This window comes from Sodiomyces alcalophilus, assembly GCF_042370955.1.
Source record: "Sodiomyces alcalophilus JCM 7366 unplaced genomic scaffold ACRALscaffold_4, whole genome shotgun sequence".
NCBI classification, from domain to species: Eukaryota; Fungi; Ascomycota; class Sordariomycetes; order Glomerellales; family Plectosphaerellaceae; genus Sodiomyces; species Sodiomyces alcalophilus.
Window position 1 is genome coordinate 791,713 of NW_027263535.1, and position 26,860 is coordinate 818,572.

Here is a 26,860-nt window from a genome sequence, read left to right on the forward strand (position 1 = left end):
TCAGGCTGTCCGTCCCGTCCTTCTTTCAGCTTCAGCCTCATCGCCCACTCACTAATGTGGCTAGTTTATTTGAAAGCAACTGTGTCCAAAAGCACTCGCTCCTCAGTCCTGTCTCGGACCGACAATCAGTCTCCAACCTGTGCTTGGACAACAAATAACGAACAGCCGACTTGAGACTTTGAGGGATAATCTCCCCCGTTAGGTCTTGGCTCCAGCACATCATCGTCATGTCTTTTCAGCAGTTCATCCTCGTCGGGACCGATCTCTGTACGTTGCCATCTTTTCCTATTCCATTCTGTGCCCATACCTTGACCGCCAGGCAGAGAGTGCGACTGGTCGTTCTCGAGGTCCATGGGAGTTGTGCCCGTCAAATCGCTCTTCATTCAGCTCTTATCCCTCCATTTACACCGTCCCTCAAGTGTCCTCGCTCTTTGTTACACATTTAACTTGGCCCATCTTCATTCATTTTGCCCCTGTCTGGGCGACCATACCTGGGTCTGAGCAGCCCTTCGAGATGATGTCTCATGCAGTCACTTATCCGTCTCACACGAAGTCTGCCCTCCATGTACTATGAAGCTAACCTACCTCCAGTCGGTCTCGAACGCCTCCTCCGCGGATTCCACTCCGCCCTCCTCGTCCTCGCCGGCTTCCCCGCCCTCCTGCCTCTGCTCACCTCCACGGCCTCGCCCTCAGCCGTCGTCCTCAACCTGCTAGGCCCGCTCACAGCCCAGATCAACCTGATCCGCCGTGCGATGCGGACGTTCAAGTTCCTCGAACCCTTCGTAGCGTCCGCATCGCTCGTCTCCAGCCTCCGCGCCGGCCCGCAATCGGCCGAAGTGCACCTGGACCTGCACGCGTCGCTCCTCCTGGGCACCTTTGGCTTCCTCGAGACCATCACGCTGCCGGACATGATGGCCGACGTGACGGGACAGCCGGGGTTGGGCGTCTTCGGGGCGGAGCGGGCGGACGAGCTGAACATGTGGGCGCAGAAGCTTTGGTTCTGGGGTCTCATCTGCGCCGTGTTGAGCGCGGGGTTGAAAATTCGCCGTCTCCTTCCCCTTTCGTCGGCGGCGGTTGCTGACACTGCGGTGTCCCGGGACGAGAAGCGCAAGGAGAAGGACGACGGGAAGGAACGGGAACGGCGGCAGCGGGAGGAGAGAGAGGGGAGGGCCCGTCGGGTGAGGAAGTTGGCGCGCAAGACGGTGGCGGATTCGGTGGACTTGGTGATCCCTGCAGCTACATTGGGTTGGGTCTCGGTTGAGCCCGGACTTGTGGCGGTCGCCATGCTGCTTACTTCGTGGTTGACGGGGCTGGACGTGTGGGAGAAGTACGGGGACCACCTTGCGGCGAAGGGGGAATAGAGAAGGCGGTGAGGGCAGAGGGACGATTACAACGTACCTATTCGGCGAATTCGTCATTGCATTGAGAAGGAGGGTTACATAGAGAGGACATCGGGCTGGCCATTCCCGACATAGGCATGGGCCTGGTAGGACCGGGTGTGGCTACGGGACGGAGCAAACCGGCTCCGGCGTTCAGGGCCAAGTATTATAGGTAACTAAGAGCACACAAGCATTCGGGCGAAGCTGGGCATCAGGAAACTGACGCCGTATACTTACATGAGACATGAAATTACCTACGGAGTAGATTCGTCTTTGCTCTTCAAGTCACAAGACGTGCCATATGTCGTGAGTCGATACAGGGAAGCAACCGTGACGGGCCCATGGTAAGACGAAGGTTTCTAATAGTACAACTTTGCAAGTAATCCGAATTCCGTCTCGTCTCGACCCGCATTGGGCGATTAGATGGCGAGTGGCCGTGGAGGGTTTTCGTGATGAAGTGATGAATTTCCGACAATGTACGTTGTAGTACGAAGCCATCGACGGTGCTCGGCTGCGGAACGTGCCGCGCGGAAAAGGAGAGGACTGACACGTAGTATTGGTATCCCTATACAAAGTAGGTACGTTGTATTTTGTAGGCAAATGAGTCGTGACAAGTAGCAGGCTTGGCCATGTTGTACGGCATCTCCCGGACGGTTTTTTTCTTCTTTTTTCTTCTTCTATCCTTCACTGCTAAGAAAAAAACGCGTCGAACGGAAACTTCCACCAAAGAGACGCGATATGCATCATCACAAGTAAATACTTTGCTAGAGACTTCGGAGTTTATCAAGTCCCCGAAGAAACACGCGTCAAGATCGAAGAACTAAGACCCGAGAGCCTGGATACCCGTGGTATGTACATAGGTACGACGAGTAAGGTACCATGCTAATGTACCCAACCGCCAGTATATGTACCTTGGGCAAGTCCATCACTTATACCTGTGTAATAATCTGTGGCCTGCTTGTCCATCCACCTGTAAAAGCTTCCGCCGTTCTCAATTTCCCGTGTTACTCGTTTCGCTATATCAACTCATGACATGCTACGGATAGCGACAGACGAACCATTGACAGTGGTTGTACAACGTACTCCGTAAACGGAACGGTCGGTTAGGATGGTGGAGAATCCAAGACGTCCAAGGTCCCGTTTCGGTATACATCTCCGCTTGTACAGGTACTTGCTGCCCAATTAGACCTTGTATCGATACCGCGCTCAGCGGGAAGAGCAAGCGCAAGCTACTTCTCCATGTGTCTCACTCACCTGATCTTGCCATGTGGCTTCGGAACATTCCACCCCATGACTATACGTATCCTTGACTAGGGGGAAAGAAGGAACGAAGGAAAGAAGAAAAGGAAGACATAAAACAAATAAAATAAAATAAAATAAAAAGGACCCCCTCCATTATATCATCAGCCTCCCCCATGTTTCTCCCCTTCCACCACATCGCCGTTCTACGCACATCTCCTCCACCGGGTTGTCCTCGGTCCGCCCTCGTATACAGGACCCCTCACTCGTCCACAGTCCACAGCAAACAATCCGCGACACCTGAGGGAGGACAACAAAGGGCAACGCAAGGGAAAAATGAAGAGGACGGCAACCACCACGTCAGACCATGGCTTGAGAATCTGTCCAACTTGACCGACGCGCATACACCTGCATACCACTCTTTCGCTCTTTCGCTCTTGCCTTCTTTCGCTCTTTCTTTCACTCTTTCCTTTCCTTTCCGTTCTTACACACTCCTTGATCAACCCCTCCTTTGCTTCTCTACCCGATCTAAACAAAACAAGACAACCCCTCGTGTCTCGTAATACCAGCTGCTTCATATAAGACGAACAACCCAGAGCCACGCGTGGATACTATGATCACCACCGCCTTTGATCATTCATACCACCTTCAACTCTCATACCACTAACTAGGTCGTCCCCAGGGGATACCTTCTTTCCAGCCCCGCCCCTTCCTGCGTCATGCATCACGCCTTGGGAAGAGGAAGCGCAGCAAGGTTGGCTGTCAGATCACGAGCCGTACTGTTCTCGCCATCGCCTCTGCCGTCTTCGCCATTCCGACCTTCACCGTCGACGTACGCGGCTTTCACGACGCTCTCAAGGACAGTCTCTCCTTTTCCCTCGTCCTACGCTTCGTATACCAACCTCTCCCTCGCCGCCCGACGAGACACAAGCCGTGCAATCCGACCCATTCTCCCCTCTAACACGTCGCACTACTTCCGAAACACGATGCGACGCCCCTTCTCGACCTCCCCCTCGGACGAATCGTACGACGTCATCGTGGTAGGCAGCGGCGTAGCCGGTCTCTGTGCTAGCATTGCCGCCGCCGAAAATGGTGCGTCGGTTCTCCTCATCGATCGCGCCCACGGAGGCGGCGCAACCGCCCTTTCAGGAGGTGTCGTATACGCCGGTGGCGGCACGAAGCAGCAGATAGAAGCCGGCATCGACTACGACACCCCGGAGAACATGCTGGCCTACCTGCGCCTCGAAGTCGGAGATGCCGTCCGGGAATCCACCCTGCGCCGTTTCTGCGACGAATCCACCGCCCGCATGGCCTGGCTCGAAGCCCACGGCGTCCGCTTCAACTCGGCCCTTTGCCCCTACAAGACCAGCCTCACCACCGACGAGCACTACCTCTCCTACTCGGGCAACGAGACCTCCCATCCCTTCCGCGACGCCGCCCGCCCCGCCCCGCGCGGCCACCGCGTCCACCACCCCGGCTTCTCCGGCATCGGCCTAGTCCGCAGCCTCACCGACGCCGCCCTGCGCCTCGGCGTCCGTTTCCTCCCCGCCACAAAAGCCACCAACGTCGTCCGCGACCCCTCCACCGGCGCCGTCGTCGGCCTCGGGTGCCGCTCGCTGCCCGCCCACCACCCGGCCTTTGCCAAACACCAGGCCCTCTGCCGCCGCGTCGCCAAGTACCAGCTCACCCTCCCCTTCGTCGCCGGACCGGCCCACCGACGCGCCGAAGCGCTGTGGGAAGAAAACGCCCCGCCGCCCTCCGTCGTGCCCACGCGCGCCGTCGTCCTCGCCGCCGGCGGTTTCGCCTTCAACGCCGAAATGCGCGAGAAGTACCTCCCCCAGTGGTCCCGCGTCGGCAGCCTCGGCACCCCCGCCGACGACGGCTCCGGCATCCTCCTGGGCCAGGCGGCCGGCGGCGCCGTCGCGCGCCTCGATCGCATGTCGGCCTGGCGCTTCCTCTACCCGCCCACCGCGCTCGTCGAGGGCGTCGTCGTCGGCCCGGACGGCACCCGCATCGCCGCCGAGGACGTCTACGGCGCCATGCTCAGCGAGGCCATGGTCCTCCACCACGGGGGGAAGGGGTACGCCGTCCTCGACGCCGCCACCTGGGCCAAGGCCAAGCGGCAGCTGTGGACCCAGGTCCCCATGCCCGTCCGCATACAGCGCGCCGTGTGGCTCTACTGGGCTTACGAGAAGGCCGACTCGGTGGAGGCGTTGGCGTCCAAGTTGGGCGTCGATGCGCGGGGCCTCTGCGGGACGGTCGACGCGTATAATTCCGCCATTGAGGACGGGAGGCCCGACCCGTTGCGCAAGGTGGATGAGTACCGCTCTCCCGTTTCCCGGGGTCCTTTTTACGGGATTGAAATCTCCGTCGCTCCTGATGGGGTCCATCTCACCCCCGGTCTCACGCTTGGTGGTTTGGCCGTCGACGAAGACACGGGCATGGTGCTCGACGAGGAGAAAAAGATGCCCATCCCCGGTTTGTACGCCGCGGGCCGGAATGCCGTGGGCTTGTGCTCCAATGGGTACATCAGTGGCCTGTCCCTTGCGGACGGGGTGTTTTCGGGTAAACGAGCGGGAGAAGATATCGCGGCCAGAGTAGCCGCCAGGTGATTAGATTTTACTCTGATCATCCTTCACTGTACCTAATTTTTCTTTTTGTCTGTGTATGCATCTGTCTGCGTGTCAGCCGGGTGCATATGTGTTATGGGGAGGGTCGGGTCGCATGATGGAACATGGGCAGGGCGGGCTCCATTCGGGAGATGATGATACCAGCTCGGTTTGGCGTTCAGGATAGCGTTGCTTCCGTCCTTCCACCCATCTAACCCTTGGGAATACAGTCATCTCATTACCGTGCCATTCCGCTTTTCGTGACCTGAGTTAGGTGCAGTGTTAACATTCCTGTTCATCTAGCATTGTCCCATCTCATGGTTTGCTACCTCATGACCCGGGAGACATTCCTGACATCATGTCTCCTGAGACTCATGGACTATCCATATCCACACATGACCTCGTCTCATTTATTTCATCTTCATAACGCCGCGCATGCAAGAAAAAGCAAGAGTCCAGAAAATCATCTCCGTCCCACAACGCGAAACCGCCCCGTCTCAACCTCCACCTTCCACCCATCCTCCACCAACGCCGCCGCAACGCTCTGCCTCAACCTCGACACCCCACCGGCGCTGTGCCGCCCGATCCCCGTGATGACCACGAACCCGCCGCTCTCCCTCGCGGCGCGGGCGCGGTACTCGCCCGGCAAGCGGCGCCACCAGCCCCTCGTGTGGTCGAGGGCGAGCCGCACGCCGTCAGCGACCTCGATGCCATGCAGGTCGATGACGTCCGGGTCGCCCGACTCGGCGCAGCGGTCGGCGACGAGGGCGTCGGCGACGGCGCCGCGGGCACGGAGGTAGGCGATGGTTTCGCCGCGGGCGCGGTCGGCGTAGACGGACGCCGCTTGGCGGTAGAGCGGGTGGGAGGCGCCTTTGCGGAAGTTTTGGGCCGCGGCAGTTTGGGAGTGCTGGCGCGACGCTGAGACGAGGGCGACGGTGTCGAGGGCCGCCTGGTAGCTCGGGGGTTTGTGGCCCAGGGGGGCGGAGGAGAGGATGGGCACGCTGGCGGTTGTGCGGATGGCCTGCTTCTGTTTGTTGGGACCGGTCGTCGTGGGGATTGCTTCAATCTCTTCCCCTGCGAGAGGCTTGAGATTGTAGCTTATGGCGAGGCGCTGCGGGGGCAAGCCGGAGAAGCTGGCGTCGAGGAGGGCGGCGAGCTCTTCGACGGTTTGGGGAATGTCTCCTACCAGGCCGACCAGCGGCGACAGGTAGTGGCTGGGGAGCTTTTGGTAGCGTTTGGATAGGTCGGATATACGGGCCTTCGTCTCGGCGTCGTTTGTGTAAATGCCCTGCTGGGCGTGGCGGTCGAGGAATTCGAGAATCGTGCTCACCTTGGAGCCGTTGCGGTTGTAGACACGGGAGACCTCCTCGATGGGGAGGTCGAGTTTCTCGGCGACGAAGAGAATTTCTTCCAGACCTGTGTGGTCTGTCGCATGAGGCGAAGTTGGGGACACAACAGCGGACGATGGAGCTCGGCGCTGCTTCCCCTTTCTCTTCTTCTTGATAGGCCCATCGCTGTCCGGACAGAAGAAGCCATCAATGCCCTTCTGTCGCTCGCCCGTGGATTCCAGGTACTGAAGGTTGAGCAGGTTCTCCAGTGCCGTCTGGAAATCACCCTCGGCCTTTTTGAACGCCCAGCTGCACATCGTGGACTTTGAGATTGGCAAACATTTCATGCAGATGCGCAATCTGCGTCCCCTGGGACTTGCCCTCGTACGACCGAATCCGGGGGGCAGGGTTCGCAAAGGTAAATCCGTCGGATGGCGGGTCGGTATAGGTGGTGGCAGACGACTCGCTGTCCATGGCGTGCGAGGCCGAATCACGCGATAGACTCGAAGTCTCCTTCGCGTCGGTGAGCCCATCGAGTGAGAAGGCTTCAGAGGTACCGCTGGGGTTGAAGCCGGTTGCCTCCTCGGCAGGGACATTCTCGGCGAGGGCCTGAAGGGTGGTGCGGGCGGCGTCCAGCTGGGCGGGATCATTCAGGTCATAATCGCCGACCAGGGCTATTATGAGAGCCTCATCGAGTAGGGAGGCGAACTCCGCCTGGTTCGCGGTCCATGGTTAGCGCCGGAGGTCATGGATTATGGCCTTGGAAAGGGGTGAGGGGGGTTACAAACAATGAGGGAGTCGGTTCTGGGATCTACCATTGGCGCGTGTCGATGAAGGCGCTCAAGATGCAGTACGTGATCGAATGGGTGGAGGTAGAGGAGGCGTCGGTTTTGAGAGCAGCGCAATCATGGTTGTAAGGGAAATAGGAGGTGGACGTGAGCTGTAGGACACTCGGAAATCGAGTTTTGTCCTTAAGAGCCTGGTACTCAACAACCGGTCGTGCGGTTCCAGGTGTCGCAATGGGAGGAGGGTCGCCGAGGTATATAAACACTGCTGGAGGGACAGGAGAGATGCGGATAGTAGCAGTGAGAAGGAGAAGATGAAAGATTTGACCTGGTAGATTCTTCACCAGTTGTCCGGGAGGTTTCGAGAAATGTGTCTAATCGGCGGAGCACAGGGCAGTTCTGTTCCCGTGAAGATGTTTTGATGAAACTCTAAAAGAAAATAAAAGAAAATAACAGAAAAAGAACTTTTGGATATGATTAATCTAAGAAGTCTTGCTCTGATTGTGAGGTGTGAGTTGTGGCTGCGAGATGAACAAGAGGATGAGTCGCAAGTCAAGTTGGATGGAGTTGTGTGATGATGCACTTTTTCTACAAGCCCCGATTACCGGTGGGCTGTAGCAAAGCACTGTCTTATCTGTACTTCACACAGTGTACCTGTGGGTATCTCTTTGTCTATCGCTATCAGCCTGAAACGGATCATTTACCCCGCATCCCCTCGGCTTCGTCATCAGGGAGGGTACATGATCAAAAGTCCTTTCCTTCTTTCCACCGGACTGTTGATACGCTCATGGCCAATTCAAGCTCCAACGTTACTTCGTACTGCGAAGTACCTGTAATGTGTATTCACTGAACGAACGGATATAATCGGATGCATGTGCTTCACCCAACTCGGCCCGGTACCGCTTCGGACCCGACCCCTCATGGGCTCGGATCACACGAGGTCGCACAAGTGGCTTCCAGAGAGTCCATCCATCAGCCTACGAAGCCCATGAGTTTGAGATTATATGCATCCTTTTCGTGACATGACGATCCCACGGATGTGATCACTCTCCTATTCTATCAGTCATTCAAGTCATGATTGTGTCGACTTACGGTAGCTTCTCATCGTCTTAACCACAACCCATCTCCTGGTTTACACCCAACATGCCCGAGACAGCCAATGTCGACCAAAAGTTGGCCGGGCTACTCGAGCAATACATCAGAGAGAACCCAAAGTCGGCCGAATACCACCAACGTGCCCGCAATGTCATCCCCGGTGGGACGCTACGGTCTGTCCTCAGCTTCGACCCCTTCCCCCTGACCTTCTCCGGCGGCAGGGACTGCTACGTGACCTCGGTCGACGGCCGCGAATACCTCGACTTGGTGTCCGAGTACAATGCCGGCATGTATGGCCACTCGCATCCGGCCATCCTCGCCGCCATCGAGCGTGCCGCCAAGACTGGCTTCACCCTGGGTGGGCCCAACGAGCGCGAAGTCGAGCTGGCCGAGAAGCTGGTGAGCCGCTTTCCCAGCGTCGATTCCATACGCTTCTGCAACTCGGGAACCGAGGCCAATACCATGGCCATTGCCACTGCTCTCCATTTCGTCAAGAGGAAAAAGGTGAGCCGGGTCGCCCTCCCTCTTTCTCTCGTCTTGATGCTACCAACCACATTGGTCGTGACTCTCTGCTCATCCTATCGCCCTCGGCTTCCCTAGGTCATGGTTTTCGAAAATGGCTACCATGGCGGCACCCTCTTGTTCGGAGTACCCAACCCCCTGAACCTCCCCCACGATTGGGTAACGGGCGTCTTCAACGACATTGAAGCCACGCGCGCCCGCATCACCCCGGACATTGGCGTCATCCTCGTCGAGCCCATGCAAGGCGTCGCCGGCATGATCCCCGGCACCCACGCCTTCCTCAGCTTTCTCCGCGCAGAGGCCACCCGCATCGGCGCCGTCCTCATTTTCGACGAGATCATCACCTCGCGCCTCTTCTACGGCGGGTTTCAGGAACACCTCGCCATCGTCCCGGACATGACCACCATCGGCAAGCACTTTGGCGGCGGGTTCTCGTTCGGGGCCTTTGGCGGCCGGCGGGACATCATGGCCCAGTTCGACCCATCCGTGGCCGGTGCCGACGCCCTGCAGCACTCGGGCACCTGGAACAACAACATCTTCTCCATGACGGCCGGCGCTGTGGCTGCCGACTTGCTGACGCGGGAGGAGTTAGAAAGGACCGCCGAGCTGGGGAGGCGCCTGCGTGAGGGCGTCGCAGAGGCGTTTGATGCTCAGCATGGCGGCCTTGTCACTGTCAACGGGATCAGCAATGTGGCAGGATTCAAGTTTGCCGGTGCGAGTGGCGTCCGCATTCGCCATTTGTTCTACTTTTACCTCTTGAGTAAGGGTATCTACATGAGTAGCCGGGGGTTTGTGTCGCTGAACATTACCCATCAGACCGAGCATGTCGATCGCTTCTTGAATGCGGTTCGCGATTTCTGCGAGACTGTGCTCTGAATCGAGACATGAGGCCGACTTGGACTTGATGGATGATAGCAGAAAGAATCTACTAAATACATCTGGGTTCAGATCTCCCAAGTTTACTTAGTACCTACCTACGCGGGTTTGGGGGTTTATAGGTCAGAGCCCGATTACTGGTCAGACTGTCGACAGTCTTAGAACATCATGTTGACAGTTATACCTCTGACCTGGCTCTGGTCAGAGCAAAATCCTCTGTTCAAGCTCTGACCTATAACCACCCCCTCCCGCGTAGGTACCTATGTAGTTCCCTTTGAATGTTGAGCACAGGTAGGTACCCGGGTACGTTGGATGAGGTACCCAAGGTATGGGGCCACCTAATAAGGTACCGTACCACGGTACCAGGCAGCCGTCCCGTTTCTGTGTGTACGGGTACTGTACCATGTACCTACAGCGTACATTGTACATCATCACGTGCAGCTTTTGCATGACGCAAGGGTAGCTTCGAATAAGCGGGGAATCTTGCTTTAGCGTCAGGAGGCTCGTACTTGGATTGGCTGGATACAATGGTCTCCACAATGATCCTTACAACGCGGTCGTTGCTTCCATGTTCCCAAGCCAGTTGAGCTTCTTGGGAGGAACGTCACCATCACCAGCAACAACCATCAACTAGCCGACAGCTCCTCCCCGACTTCCTCCACGGCCACTCCTTTGGTCCTTACTCTTTTCTTTTCCTCTTGGTCATTTTGCAACGTCTATATCTATCTCGTTCTCGTTCTCGACATACACGATTGAAGACAGCAAAACATATCTCCCCTTCGTTATCCTTCCGTCATTCTTTAGTCCTTGTCATTTATCCCTACGAACATCCAAAGACAAAGCATAGCTCTAGCTCGGCCGTGCTGCGCTGCCGCGGAGTAGCAACGCGTCGTGCGCCATGACACAACACCCGATACGCAAGCTTTTCGCCTTCGGCGGCCTGTTCCTCGCGAGCGCCGTCGGCACAGAGCTCTACACCCCAAAACACGAGGCCGGACGATGTGCCTTCCGTGGCCAATGTGGTTCCAAATACTTCTTCGGAAAGGAACTGCCTTGTGTCGACAATGGCCCCGCCGAGGAGCCCGATGACGACCTGCGCCAACAGATCGTAGACCTATGCGGCGAGAAGTGGTCTTCAGGACCCGTTTGCTGCGATGCCGACCAAGTACGTATCAACTCACAGTCACAGGACTCTCTACATCAGCCAGTGCCTTGACTAACTCTCATTCCTTTCCAGGTCAAATCCCTCACGTCCGAACTCGGAACTCCGAAACAGATCATTTCCTCGTGCCCTGCCTGCAAGGAAAACTTCTTCAACCTCTTCTGCACCTTCACCTGCTCTCCCGACCAGTCTCTGTTTGTCAATATCACCAGGGCTCAGGAGAAGAGCGGCAAGACCCGCGTCCTCGAACTGGACCAGCTGGTCACGGAGGAATACGGCTCCGGTTTCTACGACAGCTGCAAAGAAGTCAAGTTCGGCTCCTCCAACGCGAAGGCCATGGACTTCATCGGAGGTGGTGCCAAAAACTATACCCAGCTTCTCAAGTTCCTGGGCGACGAGAAGCTGGTCGGTTCGCCCTTCCAGATGAACTTTCCTAGGGAATACGATGACCCAGCCATGTCGCCCCGAGAGATGAAACCCAAGAAATGCAACGACGAGGACCCCGACTACCGATGCGCCTGCGTCGACTGTCCCGAGGTGTGCCCCGAACTTCCCGCCGTCTCGAAACCTGGATCTTGCAAGGTTGGCGTCCTGCCCTGCCTCTCCTTCGCATCCATCTTCGTCTACTGTATCCTCCTCTTCGCCGCCGTGGCTGCTGTTGCCGGCCATGTCATGTGGCGGAGGCACGCCAGGCGCCGCAACGAGAGGCTTAGGTTGCTCCAGGACGCGTCGCCCCGCGACGACGAGGACGAAGGCGATCTTGTGCAGAATGCCGCCATGCTGGACCAGCCCCGCCGGTACTACAAGATCAATACCTGGTGCGATGCGGCCTTCAGCCGCCTGGGTCACTTTGCCGCTCGGTTTCCGGGAATTACCATCGCGTCCAGCTTGATCTTCGTCGTCATCCTCAGCGCCGGATGGATTCGCTTCGATCTCGAGCGGGATCCGGCCCGTCTCTGGGTGAGTCCGACCTCGCCTGCGGCCCAAGAAAAGGCCTTCTTCGACAGCAGCTTCGGGCCCTTCTACCGCGCCGAGAAAATCTTCCTCGTCAACGACCAGTCTCCCGAGGGGCCGGCGCCGGTGCTCAGCTACGACACCCTCCTGTGGTGGATGGAGGTCGAGAGAAGTGTTGCTAGGCTCAAGGGGCCGAAATACGGCGGCACTCTCAACGACGTTTGCTTCAAGCCCACCGGCACCGCCTGTGTCGTCCAATCCGTCACTTCCTACTTTGGAAACGACCCGGATTCCGTTGACGAGGAGGACTGGAAGGATCAACTCCGCAAGTGCGTCGAGTCGCCCGTCGACTGTCGTCCGGCCTACGGCCAGCCTGTCGAGGCGAACATGGTCCTGGGCGGCTGGACCTCCGATCCCGCCGACGCTGCGGCCGTCACCGTCACCTGGGTCGTGAAAAACGGCGCCGAGGGCAGCCCCGAGGTGGAACGCGCCGCGGACTGGGAAGCTGCGCTTCGCGACCGGCTCCTCGAGGTCCAGCAAGAAGCGGCGGACCGTGGCCTTCGCCTCTCCTTCTCCACCGAGATCAGCCTCGAAGAAGAACTGAACAAGTCGACCAACACGGATGCCAAGATTGTGGCCATCAGCTACCTCATTATGTTCATCTACGCGTCCATCGCCCTCGGGTCCACGACGCTGTCTCTCCGCCAGCTGCTCCGGAACCCGGCCATCGCCCTGGTCCAGTCCAAGTTCTCCCTGGGCGTGGTTGGCATCATCATCGTTCTCATGTCCATCAGCGCTTCCGTCGGCCTCTTCTCCTGGTTCGGTTTGAAGGCGACGCTCATCATCGCCGAGGTCATCCCTTTCATCGTGCTGGCCGTGGGTGTGGACAACATTTTCCTCATCGTCCACGAGTTTGAACGGGTCAATATCAGCCATCCCGACGGTATGGTCGAGGAGAAGATCGCGAAAGCGCTCGGACGCATGGGTCCGTCCATTCTGCTTTCGGCTCTCGCCGAGACGGTCTCCTTTGCACTCGGCGTCTTCGTGGGCATGCCGGCCGTTCGCAACTTCGCCGCCTACGCCGCTGGTGCGGTGTTCATCAACGCCATCCTCCAGATCACCATGTTCGTTTCGTTCCTGGCCCTGAACCAGATGCGCGTCGAGGACCACCGCGCCGACTGTATACCTTGCATCCAGGTCAAGGCCGCCCGGGTGCATCTGACCGGAGGCTCTGTTAGCCCCGGCGCCCGACACTACGAGGTTCCCGAGGAGAGCTGGCTCCAGCAGTTTATCCGCAGACACTACGCCCCCGCCATCCTCGGCAAAAAGGCAAAGGCCGCCATCGTGGCCGTCTTCCTCGGCGTCTTTGCCGCGGGCATTGCGCTGATCCCCGGTGTCAAGCTCGGCCTGGACCAGCGCGTCGCCATCCCCGACGGTTCCTACCTCATCCCCTACTTCAACGACCTCTACGACTACATGGAAACCGGGCCGCCCGTCTTCTTCGTGACCAGAGAATTCAATGCCACCCAGCGCAAGCACCAGCGCGAGGTCTGCTCACGGTTCACGACGTGCGAGCAGATGTCTCTGACCAACATCCTCGAGGGCGAGCGGAAGCGCCCGGACGTGTCGTACATATCCTCGCCCGCGGCCAGTTGGATCGACGACTTCTTCTTGTGGCTCAACCCGGACCTCGGAGACCAGTGCTGCGTCGAGAACGGCAAGGCTTGTTTCGCCGACCGCGAACCCCCCTGGGACATCACGCTCTCCGGAATGCCCGAGGACGGCGAGTTTATCCGATACCTTCGCAAGTTCCTCTCGTCCCCCACGACCGACGACTGCCCCCTGGCCGGCCAGGCGGCCTATGGCGACGCCGTAGTCGTCGACTCGGAGAGGGATACCATCAAGGCCAGTCACTTCCGAACCATGCACACACCCCTGCGAAGCCAGGACGACTTTATCAACGCCATGGCGTCGGCCCGCCGCATCGCGTCGAGCATCCAGCACGAGACGGGCGTGGACGTGTTCCCCTACAGCGTCTTTTACGTCTTCTTCGACCAGTATGCCTCCATCGTGCCCCTCACCGCAACCCTCCTGGGCTCGGCCTTGGGCATCATCTTTATCGTCTCCGCGGTCCTCCTCGGATCCATTCTTACCGCGGCCGTCGTGACGGTCACGGTCTGCATGACGGTCGTCGACATCATCGGCGCCATGGCCGTCATGGGCGTGTCGTTGAACGCGGTCTCGCTGGTCAACCTCATCATCTGCGTCGGCATCGGTGTCGAGTTTTGCGCCCACATCGCCCGCGCGTACACGTTCCCGTCGCGCACTGTCATGGAGAGGGCGAATCACAGGTTCCGCGGCCGCGACGCGCGCGCCTGGACGGCTCTGGTGAACGTCGGCTCGTCGGTCTTTTCGGGCATCACCGTCACCAAGCTTCTGGGCGTGTGCGTGCTCGCCTTTACGCGGTCCAAGATTTTCGAGATTTACTACTTCCGCGTCTGGCTGGCTCTCGTCGTCTTTGCCGCCACGCACGCTCTCGTCTTCCTCCCCGTCGTGCTGAGCCTTGTCGGAGGCCAGGGGTACGTGGACCCAGAAAGCGAGGGCGGGATCGAAGAAGACCTCGCCAGCCGGCGGTATAGGGCACTCGTTCCGGAGGTCGACACGGATACGGATGATGAAACTTAGGAAGAAGACGAAGGGGAAGAGGAGGACGAGCCAGAGGAGGACGAGCCAGGCGTGGAGCCTCCTGTCCCCCCTACCCGTACCCGTACCCGTACTCGTACCCTCTGCACGTACAGGGTAGCTCGAAACTTTTAGAACAATATCGAGAATGGGCCCATCTCGGACAGAGAATACGTGGCGTTAACGAAGACGGCGGACGGTGAGAGCCGGCACAGGTACAGGGATACCCATTATACTTCAGCGCGGGTCAAGCGGGAAACTCACCTCACTTTGCTGTGGCTTTGGAACTATGATCGCGGGCAGCCGGGACCTTCCCGGCCGACGGGTACAGGGGGGGATTCGTGGGGCGGGGCGAGCGTGTGGAATGAAGCCATGTCCGATTTGAAGGACTCTCACAAGGTTGAGGATACGACAGGGGAAGAACTCGGCCTTCCATCCGACGCTGTTAAAAATTGGGACAGTGATGAGTATGAGGAAGCTGAAGTCTTGGACGTTGAGCCTGAGATAGCTGGAGATTGGGACGGTTTTGGGCAAGAGGAAGATGAAGATGGGCACGATGAAGGTGGAGACGAAGGTGGGAACGATGAAGGTGCTCAAGTTGAAGGTGAGAACGACGAAGGTGGGCAAGACGAAGGAGGGGAAGATGAAGAATATTCCGGCAAGGGAAAGGGAAAGGCGAAGGCGGTGGCCAGAGAGCAGGAAGGTGAAGATGGGGACGATGAAGGGGGGGAAGATGAAGAATATTCCGGCAAAGGGAAGGGAAAGGCGAAGGCGGTGATCAAAGAGAAGGGGAAGGGAAAGGCAAAGGCGATGGCCAAAGAGCAGGAAGGTGAAGATGGGGATGATGAAGGTGGGGAAGATGAAGAATATTCTGGCAAGGGGAAGGGAAAAGCGAAAGCGGTGGCCAGAAAAAAAAGGAAGGGAAAGGCAAAGGCGATGGCCACAGAGCAGGGGGCGGGAACGGAAGCGATGGCGATTCCGGCGGCCAAAGGACAGGAGACGGCAATGGCGGAGGCGATGGCGATTCCGACAGCCGAAGGGCAGGAGACGGGAAAGACGGAGGCGATGGCGATTCCGACGGCCAAAGGGAAAGGAAAGATGCCGGCGAGAGCAAGGAGGCGAGAGGCCAAAAGAGTCGACTTTGCACCGGTATGCCGCGTCAGGGAATTCGTCGTCCCACCTTCCTCGTCCGCCAGCGAATTAGCTCCACCACCAGACCAAGAGGCCGAAGAAACGGCGTCCGACTTGGAGGGCCAAGAGGGCGACGCCGGAGATGTTGATGCGGGGCAGCCGGCGCGTGGTGTTCCGACGGCCGGGCCTGTGGCTGAAAGCGTGGAAGCAGAGCGTTCTTTCGAGGAGGCCCTAGACGGGCAGTCGAGCAGTGCCAGTGGCAGTGGTGGCCAAGGTGGTCAGGGTGAAGCGGCCGAGTCGTCGGCGCAAGGCGGGTCGGCTGACCCTAAGTTGATGTCGGGGGGCCGGGGGGATTGAGCGGAAAGTCTGTAAGGCCGGGTGACTGGTCACTGGCTGTGGCCTAGCGTTGGCTACGTCCCGAGGCAGACGGGAGCTGATTCAGCTTCATGTATTCCACTTTTGACTTCTCTTTTCTTTGGTATGAGCAAACGGACTAGGGACTAGACATCAGGTGTTAGCGGTAATCCAGCGATGAGGCAGACGGGGACAGGATCGATATATGATCAGTTTCACTGTCTAGGTAGCGACGCATTGTCTTTATAGTTTCTGAATTTCCTACTTGAACAATTCTCGATGGAACGCCGAACTGTTGCAGTCCAAGGTTTGAGGCCATACTGATGCGTGAAGAATGAGGCGAGTTGGCCAGCCCCTTTAAATTACCCCTTTTTTCCCCCTTGGGTGCCGGACAGCGTGGACGCGCCCGAGCCTCTACGGATTCAGTCGCAGCATGATTCACAATTCGAACACGAGGAAAGTGTGTTATTATTGCGCACTTCCCTGCCTCTAGTTAACTATTTCTCTTTCTCCTCGTCGACCTCTGTAGCCCGAGTTTGAGTCGTCGCGCTCTTGGCGTCGGACAGCTTTCGCCATTCCATTGCCCAGCCTACGATCCAAGCAAGGGCTGGAGCGGCCAGGGCCACCCAGAAGACGTTCTTCAAAGCGGAATTAAAGGCGTCGACGACGGCGTTCATCAGCTCTGGGGGAACAATCTCCCTGAACTCGGTTCCACCAGCCGCCACCACGGCCGCGCCGTCTATCCCCTGCATCTCGTTGAGATTCCGCAAGAGTCCGTCGGTGAAGATGTTCTGCCCGACGCTAGGAGCCAGGGCGCCGCCGAGCATCTGGAAGAACATGATCATGACGAGGCCCGTCGGTATATCCGCTTTGCTGAGGACGACTTGGACGGCCAGGATGGGCATCTGGCTGCAAATTCCATAGCCTGCCCCGGACAGGATCTGGAACCCTATCCACTGCCCGCGCGGACTGTTGGCGCGGATGAGCTGGTACAGACCGCCTCCGGTGGCCAAGATGGGGGGGCCGATCCACATGAGCGGTACATAGTGGCCAGATTTGGAGGCGATCCAGCCGGCGAAGACGGTGCCTAGGCTATTGGAGACGATGACGGGGAGCAGATTGATGCCCGAGTCTCTAGCGTTGGTGTTCCTGACCGACTGGAAGTATATGGGCCAGTAGTACGAATGTAGTACGATGGCCACCTGGACGAGCATCATGAAGCCACAGGACGCCGATACCGTGCGGCTTCGGAAGATGTGAAGGGGGATGGTAGCGCTGGGATCATGTTAGCAGGTCATGCCGGAGAACTTCCTCATGCAAAGTTGAATCACACTTGCTTTTCTTTCCCTCGGAACTGCAAGTACAAGAAGGTAATGGAGAGCAAGCCGAATCCTATCAGGCAGCCAAACACGTTGGCGTTCGACCATAGATAGACAATGCCGCCCCACTGTAGAGCCAGGTTCAGGCACGACGTTGCACCGAGAAGCAGAATGGCCCCTGGAATGTCGAGTTGGCGAATCTTCTGGGTCCACGGTAGGTCACCTTTTACTGCGGGGGGAGGTTTCCTCAAGCTGATGCAAACCAGAACCAGGCCAACAGCTCCGAAGGCTGGAAGACCGTTAGTCGGGGGTAGCTAAGGGGCGGGGTGGCCCCCTTGATCGGCAAGAGACGTACGGAGATTCATCCAGAATATGAACCGCCAAGTAAGCACCTTGCTATCGGTTATAGCACCACCAACGAGCGGTCCCACGGCGGATCCAATGCTGTACATGCCCAGGATGACGGGCGACAGCTTGGCCTGCTTTTGCAAGGCGACGCAGTATGCCAGGATGGTGGTCGTCCCGCTGACCAGGCCGGCGGCGCCCAGGCCCGAAACGGCTCTCCCGATTATGAGGGCCATGGAGTTGGGCGCGAGGGCCGAGACGACGGAGCCGATTTCGAAGACGACGAGCGATAGGCAGTACACCCACTTGATGTTGTAGAAGGCGTAGAGGCGGCCGCAGGTGGGCAGCAGGGCCATTTGCGCGATCAGGTAGGAGGAACCATACCAGCCGATGTCGTTGAGACTCTGGAAGTCGCTGGTGATCTGGGGGATCGCGGTCGCTGGGAGATGAAGATGTAAGCACTACCATTGCCCTGCTCGTTCAGGGGAGAAAGAAGGGCAAAAGACAAACATAGAATGGTATTGTCAAGGGCCAGCACGAAGCAAATGGACATGAAGGCCAAGGTCAAGGACGCCAGAGCCCATCCTTGCATGTGTTTAGTCTCATGCTGGTCGTCGATTGCGTCGGCGGCCACTTCAACAGGTGGAGATGTCTCCTCTGCTGCATTGCTCTTCATGCTTCTTGGTGTTTTTTTTCCTTCCTATTTTTCTTTTTTGTTCTCCCTGTAGACACGGTCGGAAACTGAACATGAGAAACGAAGGGTTTCCTTAGCAGCTCCAGGGCCGGGGAGCCTGAAATAGGGATGGAGGTTTTCCCAGCAGTCCCCAACTCGTTGGTTGGTTGGTCTTTCAAAGATGCCAAGTGTGGCTGTGTTGCGGTTAAGGTTTGCCGAGCTTTCCCCCTGACAGTCGCATGCATGGGGAGCATTCAGATGCGACGACCGGTATGGAACTTGACACTTACAAAATACGCTGTCGGTTGGTAAAACCAGGGTGTTTGATGCTTCGCCACACACCGGCAGCACCAACGAGCGAGTGCTGAGGCTGTTCTACTGCCTGCCGGGGAAATTGGGATCTACCAGCTGCATGGTTCTTCTTTTATATGTACGTTGTACGGCATGCACTGAAGGCCGGCCTGAGAGACAGCGATACCTCCAGATCGGATTATGGCTGTAGTTCCGATTCGCCAATTCTGTCTCGCTTCTGGACTAGCATCTCGGACCAAAATACTACTTCCCGGGGCCTCGGGCTAGTTCCTAGCAACCGTCGACGCAACGAGACAGAAGTACGCGGCTGCGGTCCGGGAACATGGGGGAGAGCTTCATATCCTCCCATGCGATATCACCAAGGACGACAGCATGAGACGCGCTGTGTCCTACTGCTCTACGTTGCCTCCTGTCAAGGGGTGATCCATGGTGCCATGTTGCTTAGGGTAAGTGATCCAGTGCTCTCGGTCACCCAGCCAAGGGTAGACTGTGGACAAACCGGTCTCTTCTGACATTGACGTTGTTTCTGATACCGTGAGCAGGACTGGACATTCTCCCAGATGACCATGGAAGAGTGGAAGCTACCACTCCAGCCCAAAGTCTTTGGGACCATCAAGCTCGACAAGTGAATTCAAGCGTGACCTAGATGCGGGACATTTGGAGCCCGACTTTCTGGGAGAGAGGGCAAACTGCGGCCACTCTCTCTCGTGGCTGTTCAACGCCGTAAGGGAGCCAAACCTAGGCTGCGATGAGATGATGAAGGATCCGGGCCATGGGTGCCACTCGTGGAGGGAGACGACATGGTCTCGTATGAAACGCTGAGGGCGACATTCCAAGCCATTCTCGACTTGCGCCTCGAGGAAAAGAATTGGGCAGGTATGCTGACTACAGACAACCGCGACACTTGGGCCTCGGTAATTTTCGCGCGGGCGCGGGAGTGTACTGCGCAGATCGTCAAGGGCACCGAGGGCCGGAACTGTTCTCCGATCCGGTATGGAAGAGGGGCTACCCGCGCCTCATTATGCAGACGATGATCGAGACGAAACTGGCCGAGGACCCGGGCTACACGATGGAGGACCCGGAGTCTGTATGGATGAGCTACACGGTGAACGACGATTCGTAAGTACCCATCCCCTGCCCTGCGGCGGCCACAGGTAAAGACTATTGTTCAGGCCAAGTAGGATTCTGATTTATGCCGAGATGGTGGCCATTGTCGCACAACCCACGATGATGGTCGCTGGGGTTAGTTTTGGGTGGTGGTGGAGTGACTGTCCCCGAGAGAAGATGATATAAACACGATCCATCAATTGGACGCCTCAATCTGGTTCAATCGTGCCCATTTCCATCTGCTCCGTTCGTTGAAAAGGTCTGTATTTGACAAGGCTTGGTGGGCCTCGGGTTCTCTGTGTATTTCGTCTCGCCTAGGGTTCCCACGCTCTGCCCACCACGCCATCCAAGGAGCTTTGGCAATGATACTGTATAGACGACGAAGTGAAAAGCCCGGCGCAGAGATAAGTGTTTCCATTCCAGGTCGCGCCTTTGCTGCGTGTCGACCCGGTCGGCTGGTCATCATCTATGGGAGGAATGTATGTTAGGGCGGATTCCATTCAGTGCAGCTCGAGCGGTGAAAATGGTTAAAAAAAAAGGAGAAATTAAAAAGGGTAAATATATACGTTGTGTATAACAGGAAAAACAAAAAAAAAAAAAAAGAAGAAAAAAAAGAGAGAAGCTGAGCTTCTTGTGATGTCTCCCCGACCGGAGTCGAGCCGGTGACCTTCAGGTGAAATGCGCAATTACAGCCCGACGTGATAACCAACTACACCACAGGGAGGTTGTTGGCGGGTCGCTTCAAATTCGGATTGATATCCCCGAGGCAGAAACTCCATTACTGAATATTGGATTAGCCCGTTGTACTCCGCACCCCCGCTTTTCGGCCGCCCCTCAGGTACCTCAGTACCTTGTAGAAGGGCATCGCATTTGCTGTCCATTTGTATGTCCATTTGTACCAGCTGCTCGTCGCATCGTCAACAAGAAAACAGCGAGTCCATGGATCCCGTTGTCTTACTTGTAGTTACTCAACCCAACCGCCCTTTTGACGCATCTCACATTGACCGGTTACTACGACTCCCTTCTTTAACCCAACCAATCCTCATCCAACCCGTGGCTCGGCAAGGCACCGATGCATGGCGGCCGTAATGGAACTGTTCGTGTTAGCTGTGCAGCTGCCAACACCTGAAGTCCAGTCGCAATATCCGGATGCGCCCGTCAGATTATCCTTGTGCTCAATTTTGAACAGGAATCGCTAAGAACTCCCTGTGGTGTAGTTGGTTATCACGTCGGGCTGTAATTGCGCATTATCACCTGAAGGTCACCGGCTCGACTCCGGTCGGGGAGAATTCATTTTTTGTTTTTTTAGCCCCTGGTTATGATATCTATTCGTCTTCCCAGTCTCTATCCCGCTTCCGTGCCGAATACCGTGATGAGTAAATCTGAACCAGCTGGCTTGACTCCTTATTTACGCTGTCTCTCATTTACGCTGTACTGGAATGGCCAGAAGGGATGGCTGGTAGAGCCGGTATCGACCGGTAAAGCGAGCCCATCCCTTCGTAATCTCCTTGGTCAACCAATTGTATGTACCACTTTATCCTGACTAATCACGAGCCTAGCCCCTGATTTACACTACGAAGTACACGTGCACTACCCCTGATTAACTGCCCATGCTACTCTATAACGTACTCTGTACACTTGCTGGCCCTCAGGGCATAGATTTGAATGGCACGAGGATTTTCACTAGGAACACTCAAACCAGAAGCTGCACGTAAAATAATAGCCAAGTAATTGCTCAATGGAATGGAGGAACAATCGTGTTGAATCGAGATGCTACACAGTGGTACCTCCAATTCTCTACGGGCGTACAACGTACTGCCAAGTACAACGTACAACGTGCACGAACCACATTCGCCCACGTGACGTTGATTGGGAGGTACCAGGAAGCTGCCCCTATGGCCGCGGCGCACGCAGTCCGCCCAGAACGACTCCATCTCAATCTCCCTCTTTCCCCCATTTTCCTCTTTTCCCTTTTGCCCTTCTGTCTGACGTTCTCCCGCTCCGTTGCCTGATTTGGTTTCCTGCAATTCCCTGTCCCTTTGTATTGCTCACTCAGATCGGCCGTTTCCGAAGCTTCTTTCGGAAGCAAACGAGAGAGAAATACCACTCAGTTCCTTCCGTCCAAGGGAAAGGAGTCGATCCTGTGTTGCAAAGTAAGTGATGCACTGCTACAACTTCAATCAATCTGATACCGAAGCCCCATGATACCATCCGGCGTGGTAGATCCATGCGGGTTGGGAGCTTCCCAGAGCGGGGACACCTGTATCATCCGTGATATTGTCGACACCTCTCCCGACTGCTCCTCACTGTTTCGTCCCACTCTTGTCACCTGAATAGAATACCACCAACGACTTGACACTAACCGCGCTCCATCATAGTAGGGTCCTTTGCGTCCATCGTCGCCTCCCACACCACCGCGGCCCGCGACTACCATTCGAACTTGAACCCACTTCGCCCATAATTCACATCCATCATGTCTGATGCTGAAGGCTTCGAGGTCGTCCAGCGCGACGACCACTCCGTCTCCGAGTCTATCCCTGCCTCTCCACCGCCCGCCTCCGCCACCGAGTCTGTTCCCGAACCCCAGTCGGCGCCTGAGCCCGAAGCTGACCCGGCCCCGGAAACTGAGCCCGAAACCGAGCCCGAGGCCAAGCCTGCTGCTCAACCCGAAGCCAAGCTTGCCGCCCAACCCGAGCCGTCCAAATTGAAAGCTCCCCTGAGGAAGACCACCCCTACTACCTCGGGTGTCCGCCGTCCTGCCGTCTCCGGCACCAGGGCCGCCACGGCGACCACTACCGCTGCCACCCGCTCCACTGGCGGCTTGAGTAAACCCCCTACTCGTCCTCCCGGGTCGACCACCACGACTGTCAAGAGACCCTCGGGTGCTTCTTCCGTCGCCACCCACCGCTCGCGTCCCAGTGTGTCTGCGTCCGAAGACGACTCGAAGAAGACCACCTCTTCCTTTAGCCGGCGCACCTCTATTGCCCCGAGCACCACCAGTTCCGCCTCCTCGCCCGGCAGGCGGACCACCACCACCACTACCACTACCACGTCAGCCGCCGCTGCCGCCAGGCGCCCTCTGTCCAGCACCACGTCCGCTCGCACCTCGACAAGTGCGGCTACGCGTCCCACCGCCGGCACCACTTCGACCACCACCCGCACCCGTCCTGTCAGCAGCACAATCAGCGACGCCGCCAGCAGGCGCCTGTCCACCACAAGCACCACCTCTACCGCCACGTCTCGCACTACCCGGCCCTCCGTCCGCCCCACCAGCTCTGTCGCTATCGGGTCATCCGCCAAGGAAATCGAACAGCTCAAGGCCAAGCTGGCCGAGAAGGAGGCGGAGCTAACCGAGCTCAAGGCCCAGGTCGAACAACAGGCTGCTGTTGCCGCCGACGCCGCCGCCACTACTGCTCAAGATGCCACACCCGCCGGGGGTCTTTCCGATGAGGAAAAGCAGGCTCAGGAGCAGGAGATCGCCACACTCAAGGCCCGGCAAGAGGAACTCGAGAGCCAACTCGAGGCACAAAAGGCCGAGCTGGAGGGCATTGTCGCCGCCAAGGATACCGCCGAGTTGGAGCTTGCCTCGGTGAAACATTCCATCGAGTCCCTACAGACCGAACAAGAAGAAAAGATCAAGGCGAGCGAGGCTGCCCTGACCCAGGCTACCGCCGATCATGAAACGAAGCTACAGGAATTGCGGGCCTCTCTCGAAGAGGAGCACAAGGCAGCGATCGAGGCCATCGAGGCAAAAAACGCCGAGGCCCTTGCCCAAGGCCAAGCATCCGAGGCCGACCACGAGACTGCCATCGCCAGCCTCAAGTCGAACCACGAATCCGCCATGGCCGACCTCCAGGCCAAGATTGACGAGCTCACCGCTTCGCAGAACGACGCCGTTGCCGCTCAGGAGTCGAAGGTGCAGGCCGAGCAGGAAGCCCATCTGGCCCGCATTGCCGCCCTGGAAACCGAAGTCGCCTCCCTGAGCAGCAAGCTCGAGTCAGCCGAGCAGGCCGCCCAGCAGGCCCAGGCCGACCTGAGCAGCACGGCCGCCGAGCTGTCGTCCCTGCAAGAGACGGTGGCTGATCTAGAGAGCAAGCTCGAGGCAACCCGCTCTGACGTGGCGCAGGCCCAGGAGGAGTCGGACGCGCTCCGCGTTCAGGTCAGCAGCCTCACGGATGAGGTGGCCGCCAAGGACGAGGCGCTGGCCAAGACCAAAACCGATCACATCGCGCTCGTAACCAGGCACGAAGACCAGCTCAAGCAAGTGTCCAAGGACTACGAGGATGAGATTGAGAGCCTCAAGGGCGATGCGCACTTTAAGCGCCAGTTCCACGCCCTCGAGGCGAAGCACAAAGAGCTGCAGGATGCCCACGACAAGCTCGAGCAGTCGCTCAAGGAGGCCGAGGAGGACCACGCCAAGGCCCTCGAGCTAGCCAAGACCGAGCATGCCGCCGCCGCCGCTGCCCTGGAGACCCAGGAGGCCGAACACCAAAAGGCACTGGATGCCCTGCGGGCCAGCCATGCCGAGGAGCTCGAGCAGTCCAAGAACCACGCCAACGCGGACAAGGATACCCACCTGGAGGAACTCCAGGCCCTCAAGGACAGCCACGCCCGGCAACTCGAGGTTCTGAAGACCGAGGGGGATGCCTCGCTGGCCAAGGAGCTCGAGGCCCTCAGGGAGTCGCACGCCGAGGTGGTCAAGGCGCTCGAGTCGGAGAGCGTGGGCGAGAGGGAGAAGCTCATCGCCGCCCACCAGGACGAGCTCGCGAAGGCCAAGGCGTCTGGCGACAGCGCCCACGCGGCCGAGCTCGACGCCGTCCGAAAGCAGCTCGATGATGCCCTCGCCCAGGCCCAGTCGGCCGAGACGGCCGGGGCCGCTGCCCTGGAAGCTGCCAAGCAGGAGCTCGAGGCGACGCATGCGTCCGAAGTGGAGAAGCTCATCACGATGCACGCCGAGCAGCTCGACGCCATCAAGGCCGAAGGCGCGGCGGGCGCGCAGAGTCAACTGGACGAGCTCACGGCGGCCCATGCCAAGGCCATGGACGAGCTGAGAGCCGAGTTTGACGGCCAGAGCTCGTCCCTCAACGAGGAGATTGCCAAGCAAAAGTCGGCCCTCGACGATCTCCAGGCGGCCCTGCAGGCGGCCAAGGACACCCTCGCGACGCTGGAGGCCGACAAGGCGTCGGCCGACGCGGCTCTGGCCAAGCTGGAGGAGGAGAACGGCGAGCTGGGCCAGCAGATCGCGACGGAGAAGATGGCGCGGTTCGAGGCCGAGGCGGCGCTGGACGCGGTCAAGAACCAGAAGCCGGACACGTCCGAGCTGGACTCGCTGCAGGCGACCAAGAAGAGCCTCGAGGCCGAGCTCCAGGCGGCGCAGGCCAGCCTCGCGACGGCGGAGGAGCAGGCCGAGGCGCTCAAGGCGGACCTGGCGGCCGCGCAGAGGAGCCTCGAGGCCGCGCGGCTCGAGGCGGAGGAGAAGATGAAGACGAGCAAGACCGACTACGAGGAGATGCACGACAGCCTGACCAAGGTGGCCGACGAGGCGCACGCCAAGAGCAGCGAGCTGGCGCAGCAGGTGGAAGGGCTCACGAGGGCGGTGGACGAGAAGCAAAAGGGAATCGATGAGCTCCAGGCCATGATCAAGGTCAAGGACGCCGAGATTGCCGAGGCCAGGGTATGTTTCGTGGCCTCCTATCGAATCGAATGAAGATTGATAAAAGAGCAGCTCCGCTAACCTTTTACTCTTTCAGGCCGCGGCAGCAAAGCCCAGGGGACTCGCAGCTAGTAAATTCGCCGGTGCCTCGGACGACGACGGCGCGGACGGCTCGGCCAACGCCAAGGCGGAAGGTGAGGACGAAGAGGACCACTCCTCGGCGGCATTAGCTTCGGTGCGCGCGCCCCTTTTGTAGCAACGACCGTTGCCTCTTTTTTTTTCTTTTTTTTTTTTCTTTCCTTACTTGGAACATGGATCATTCTGCCATTGCACCAAACACTGACATTTCTACAGATTCAAGCAGCTAGAGTGCAAGCGCGCCAGATCGACAGCATGGACCGCGACATGAAGGAGAAGAACCTGATGATGCTCAACTCCATCACCGACTTTCAGTCTCCGGCTCGGACGAACGCGTCGTAGAGAGACCGTCTTTCTTTCCGCCTTTGACCCGCATCCACGGCGGCCTGCTCCGGCTGGCGCAGCGAGTACTGTTCCCATTTGAGGACCTGGCCTGACTGGCCTGGCCTGACATTCTTCGTCAGGCTGCGAGAGGCAGTGGATGCAGCAGCACAGAACCTCACACACAACAGAACTGAAATGCCGTCCGATTTCATGTTCTTCTCTGCCTATTGACGGTCTTCTCTCCTCCATACCCTCTCATTGGGGTACGAGACTAGTTTAATACTTTGATTTTCGCGGATTACAACCCCAAGAGCAAGGCATCCCGGAAGAGGAAGCGAAGGGGAAGATCAGCGGCCGTTCTTCCTCGCGCCTCTTTTACCTCTCAACTCACTCCTCTTCTCTCACGTCTCTCGCGTCCCGCGGTGAGATGGGGAGGCCTCTTTTCATTGGTGTTGCATATTCACTCACTGCCCATTGTACTTGGGGAAAGACGGAGGGGGAAACGGGAGGTGGATGTTGAACAAAGTGAACACAGGTGGACCTATATGTTGTAATTATTCCGGCACGTACGCATTGACATGGCTGCGTATGAGTGAGATAGCAATGGACGATACCCCTTTTTTGGTCTCTGGACTGTACGATGCAGTCGCTTAGGACTTTGAAAGTGATATGACAGGAGGTGCGGTGTGCTCGAATTGATTTGCTGAGTTTTACTGGGGCGGCCACGAGGACGAGAAAGACGGATGAGAAACGGTGATGGCGGTGGCGCATCGAAATCTCGTGTGGAAGGAAATAAGTCAAACGCATGACGTTGCTTACCCACGAGAGATGCGCCGAGTACGAGTAAAGAGCCGTCATGCCTCCTTAGAGTTA

General features: G+C 57.9%; 9 protein-coding genes and 2 non-coding genes across 11 annotated transcripts; 7 read left to right on the forward strand and 4 right to left on the reverse strand.

The window, feature by feature from the left end:
• Positions 1-227: 227 nt before the first annotated feature.
• ACRALDRAFT_1082276 (uncharacterized protein) lies at positions 228-1,908 on the forward strand (the record flags this gene model as incomplete). The annotated part of the gene is made up of 2 exons (XM_071019287.1): positions 228-267; positions 592-1,908. 2 exons carry the CDS (start codon positions 228-230, stop codon positions 1,359-1,361), a joined length of 810 nt encoding a protein of 269 aa, XP_070874552.1. The 3' UTR covers positions 1,362-1,908.
• ACRALDRAFT_211260 (uncharacterized protein) lies at positions 1,436-2,022 on the reverse strand (the record flags this gene model as incomplete). The annotated part of the gene is made up of 5 exons (XM_071023582.1): positions 1,436-1,523; positions 1,568-1,583; positions 1,669-1,738; positions 1,786-1,922; positions 1,992-2,022. 5 exons carry the CDS (start codon positions 2,020-2,022, stop codon positions 1,436-1,438), a joined length of 342 nt encoding a protein of 113 aa, XP_070874553.1.
• Positions 2,023-3,337: 1,315 nt separating this feature from the next.
• ACRALDRAFT_2041872 (uncharacterized protein) lies at positions 3,338-5,230 on the forward strand (the record flags this gene model as incomplete). The annotated part of the gene is made up of 1 exon (XM_071021196.1): positions 3,338-5,230. The coding sequence occupies one exon, from the start codon at positions 3,338-3,340 to the stop codon at positions 5,228-5,230; it is 1,893 nt and encodes a 630-aa protein (XP_070874554.1).
• A 460-nt stretch (positions 5,231-5,690) lies between these two features.
• Positions 5,691-7,373, reverse strand: ACRALDRAFT_2019286 (uncharacterized protein; the record flags this gene model as incomplete). Its single annotated transcript, XM_071019968.1, has 3 exons — positions 5,691-6,864; positions 6,896-7,269; positions 7,344-7,373. The coding sequence occupies 3 exons, from the start codon at positions 7,371-7,373 to the stop codon at positions 5,691-5,693; spliced, it is 1,578 nt and encodes a 525-aa protein (XP_070874555.1).
• A 910-nt stretch (positions 7,374-8,283) lies between these two features.
• Positions 8,284-9,971, forward strand: ACRALDRAFT_1076884 (uncharacterized protein). Its single transcript, XM_071018555.1, has 2 exons — positions 8,284-8,939; positions 9,036-9,971. Exons 1-2 carry the CDS (start codon positions 8,484-8,486, stop codon positions 9,831-9,833), a joined length of 1,254 nt encoding a protein of 417 aa, XP_070874556.1. The 5' UTR covers positions 8,284-8,483; the 3' UTR covers positions 9,834-9,971.
• Positions 9,972-10,731: 760 nt separating this feature from the next.
• On the forward strand, positions 10,732-14,634 carry ACRALDRAFT_2041874 (uncharacterized protein; the record flags this gene model as incomplete). The annotated part of the gene is made up of 2 exons (XM_071021197.1): positions 10,732-10,998; positions 11,071-14,634. 2 exons carry the CDS (start codon positions 10,732-10,734, stop codon positions 14,632-14,634), a joined length of 3,831 nt encoding a protein of 1,276 aa, XP_070874557.1.
• A 1,892-nt stretch (positions 14,635-16,526) lies between these two features.
• On the reverse strand, positions 16,527-18,476 carry ACRALDRAFT_1064391 (uncharacterized protein). The gene is made up of 3 exons (XM_071016961.1): positions 17,791-18,476; positions 17,454-17,724; positions 16,527-17,391 (listed from the first exon to the last, which is right to left on the reverse strand). The coding sequence occupies exons 1-3, from the start codon at positions 18,134-18,136 to the stop codon at positions 16,614-16,616; spliced, it is 1,395 nt and encodes a 464-aa protein (XP_070874558.1). The 5' UTR covers positions 18,137-18,476; the 3' UTR covers positions 16,527-16,613.
• Positions 18,477-18,582: 106 nt separating this feature from the next.
• Positions 18,583-22,316, forward strand: ACRALDRAFT_2019289 (uncharacterized protein; the record flags this gene model as incomplete). Its single annotated transcript, XM_071019969.1, has 27 exons — positions 18,583-18,641; positions 18,689-18,757; positions 18,802-18,868; positions 18,909-19,031; positions 19,063-19,184; positions 19,211-19,247; positions 19,305-19,390; positions 19,429-19,472; positions 19,519-19,704; positions 19,734-19,884; positions 19,944-20,018; positions 20,045-20,256; positions 20,296-20,351; positions 20,382-20,389; positions 20,527-20,807; positions 20,837-20,957; positions 21,004-21,043; positions 21,090-21,132; positions 21,182-21,229; positions 21,264-21,383; positions 21,432-21,457; positions 21,525-21,583; positions 21,622-21,708; positions 21,749-21,862; positions 21,929-22,015; positions 22,070-22,196; positions 22,254-22,316. The coding sequence occupies 27 exons, from the start codon at positions 18,583-18,585 to the stop codon at positions 22,314-22,316; spliced, it is 2,511 nt and encodes an 836-aa protein (XP_070874559.1).
• On the reverse strand, positions 20,512-20,596 carry ACRALDRAFT_t179. The gene has a single exon. It is a non-coding gene; the product is annotated as a tRNA-Tyr (tRNA).
• On the forward strand, positions 21,075-21,160 carry ACRALDRAFT_t141. Its single transcript has one exon. It is a non-coding gene; the product is annotated as a tRNA-Tyr (tRNA).
• On the forward strand, positions 21,841-26,628 carry ACRALDRAFT_1076881 (uncharacterized protein). The gene is made up of 4 exons (XM_071018554.1): positions 21,841-22,025; positions 22,254-25,546; positions 25,623-25,760; positions 25,880-26,628. The coding sequence occupies exons 2-4, from the start codon at positions 22,346-22,348 to the stop codon at positions 26,003-26,005; spliced, it is 3,465 nt and encodes a 1,154-aa protein (XP_070874560.1). The 5' UTR covers positions 21,841-22,025; positions 22,254-22,345; the 3' UTR covers positions 26,006-26,628.
• The last annotated feature ends 232 nt before the right edge of the window (positions 26,629-26,860 follow it).

Bases quoted from the DNA above. Each gene is read 5' to 3' on its own strand.
- ACRALDRAFT_1076881 (XM_071018554.1), top strand. From the start codon at position 22,346: ATGTCTGATGCTGAAGGCTTCGAGGTCGTCCAGCGCGACGACCACTCC. The intron at 25,547-25,622 runs GTATGTTTCGTG...TTACTCTTTCAG, and splicing joins CCGAGATTGCCGAGGCCAGG to GCCGCGGCAGCAAAGCCCAG. The intron at 25,761-25,879 runs GTGCGCGCGCCC...ACATTTCTACAG, and splicing joins CCTCGGCGGCATTAGCTTCG to ATTCAAGCAGCTAGAGTGCA.
- ACRALDRAFT_1076884 (XM_071018555.1), top strand. From the start codon at position 8,484: ATGCCCGAGACAGCCAATGTCGACCAAAAGTTGGCCGGGCTACTCGAG. The intron at 8,940-9,035 runs GTGAGCCGGGTC...CGGCTTCCCTAG, and splicing joins ATTTCGTCAAGAGGAAAAAG to GTCATGGTTTTCGAAAATGG.
- ACRALDRAFT_1064391 (XM_071016961.1), bottom strand. From the start codon at position 18,136: ATGGCCCTGCTGCCCACCTGCGGCCGCCTCTACGCCTTCTACAACATC. The intron at 17,725-17,790 runs GTACGTCTCTTG...ACGGTCTTCCAG, and splicing joins CATATTCTGGATGAATCTCC to CCTTCGGAGCTGTTGGCCTG. The intron at 17,392-17,453 runs GCAAGTGTGATT...ACATGATCCCAG, and splicing joins CAGTTCCGAGGGAAAGAAAA to CGCTACCATCCCCCTTCACA.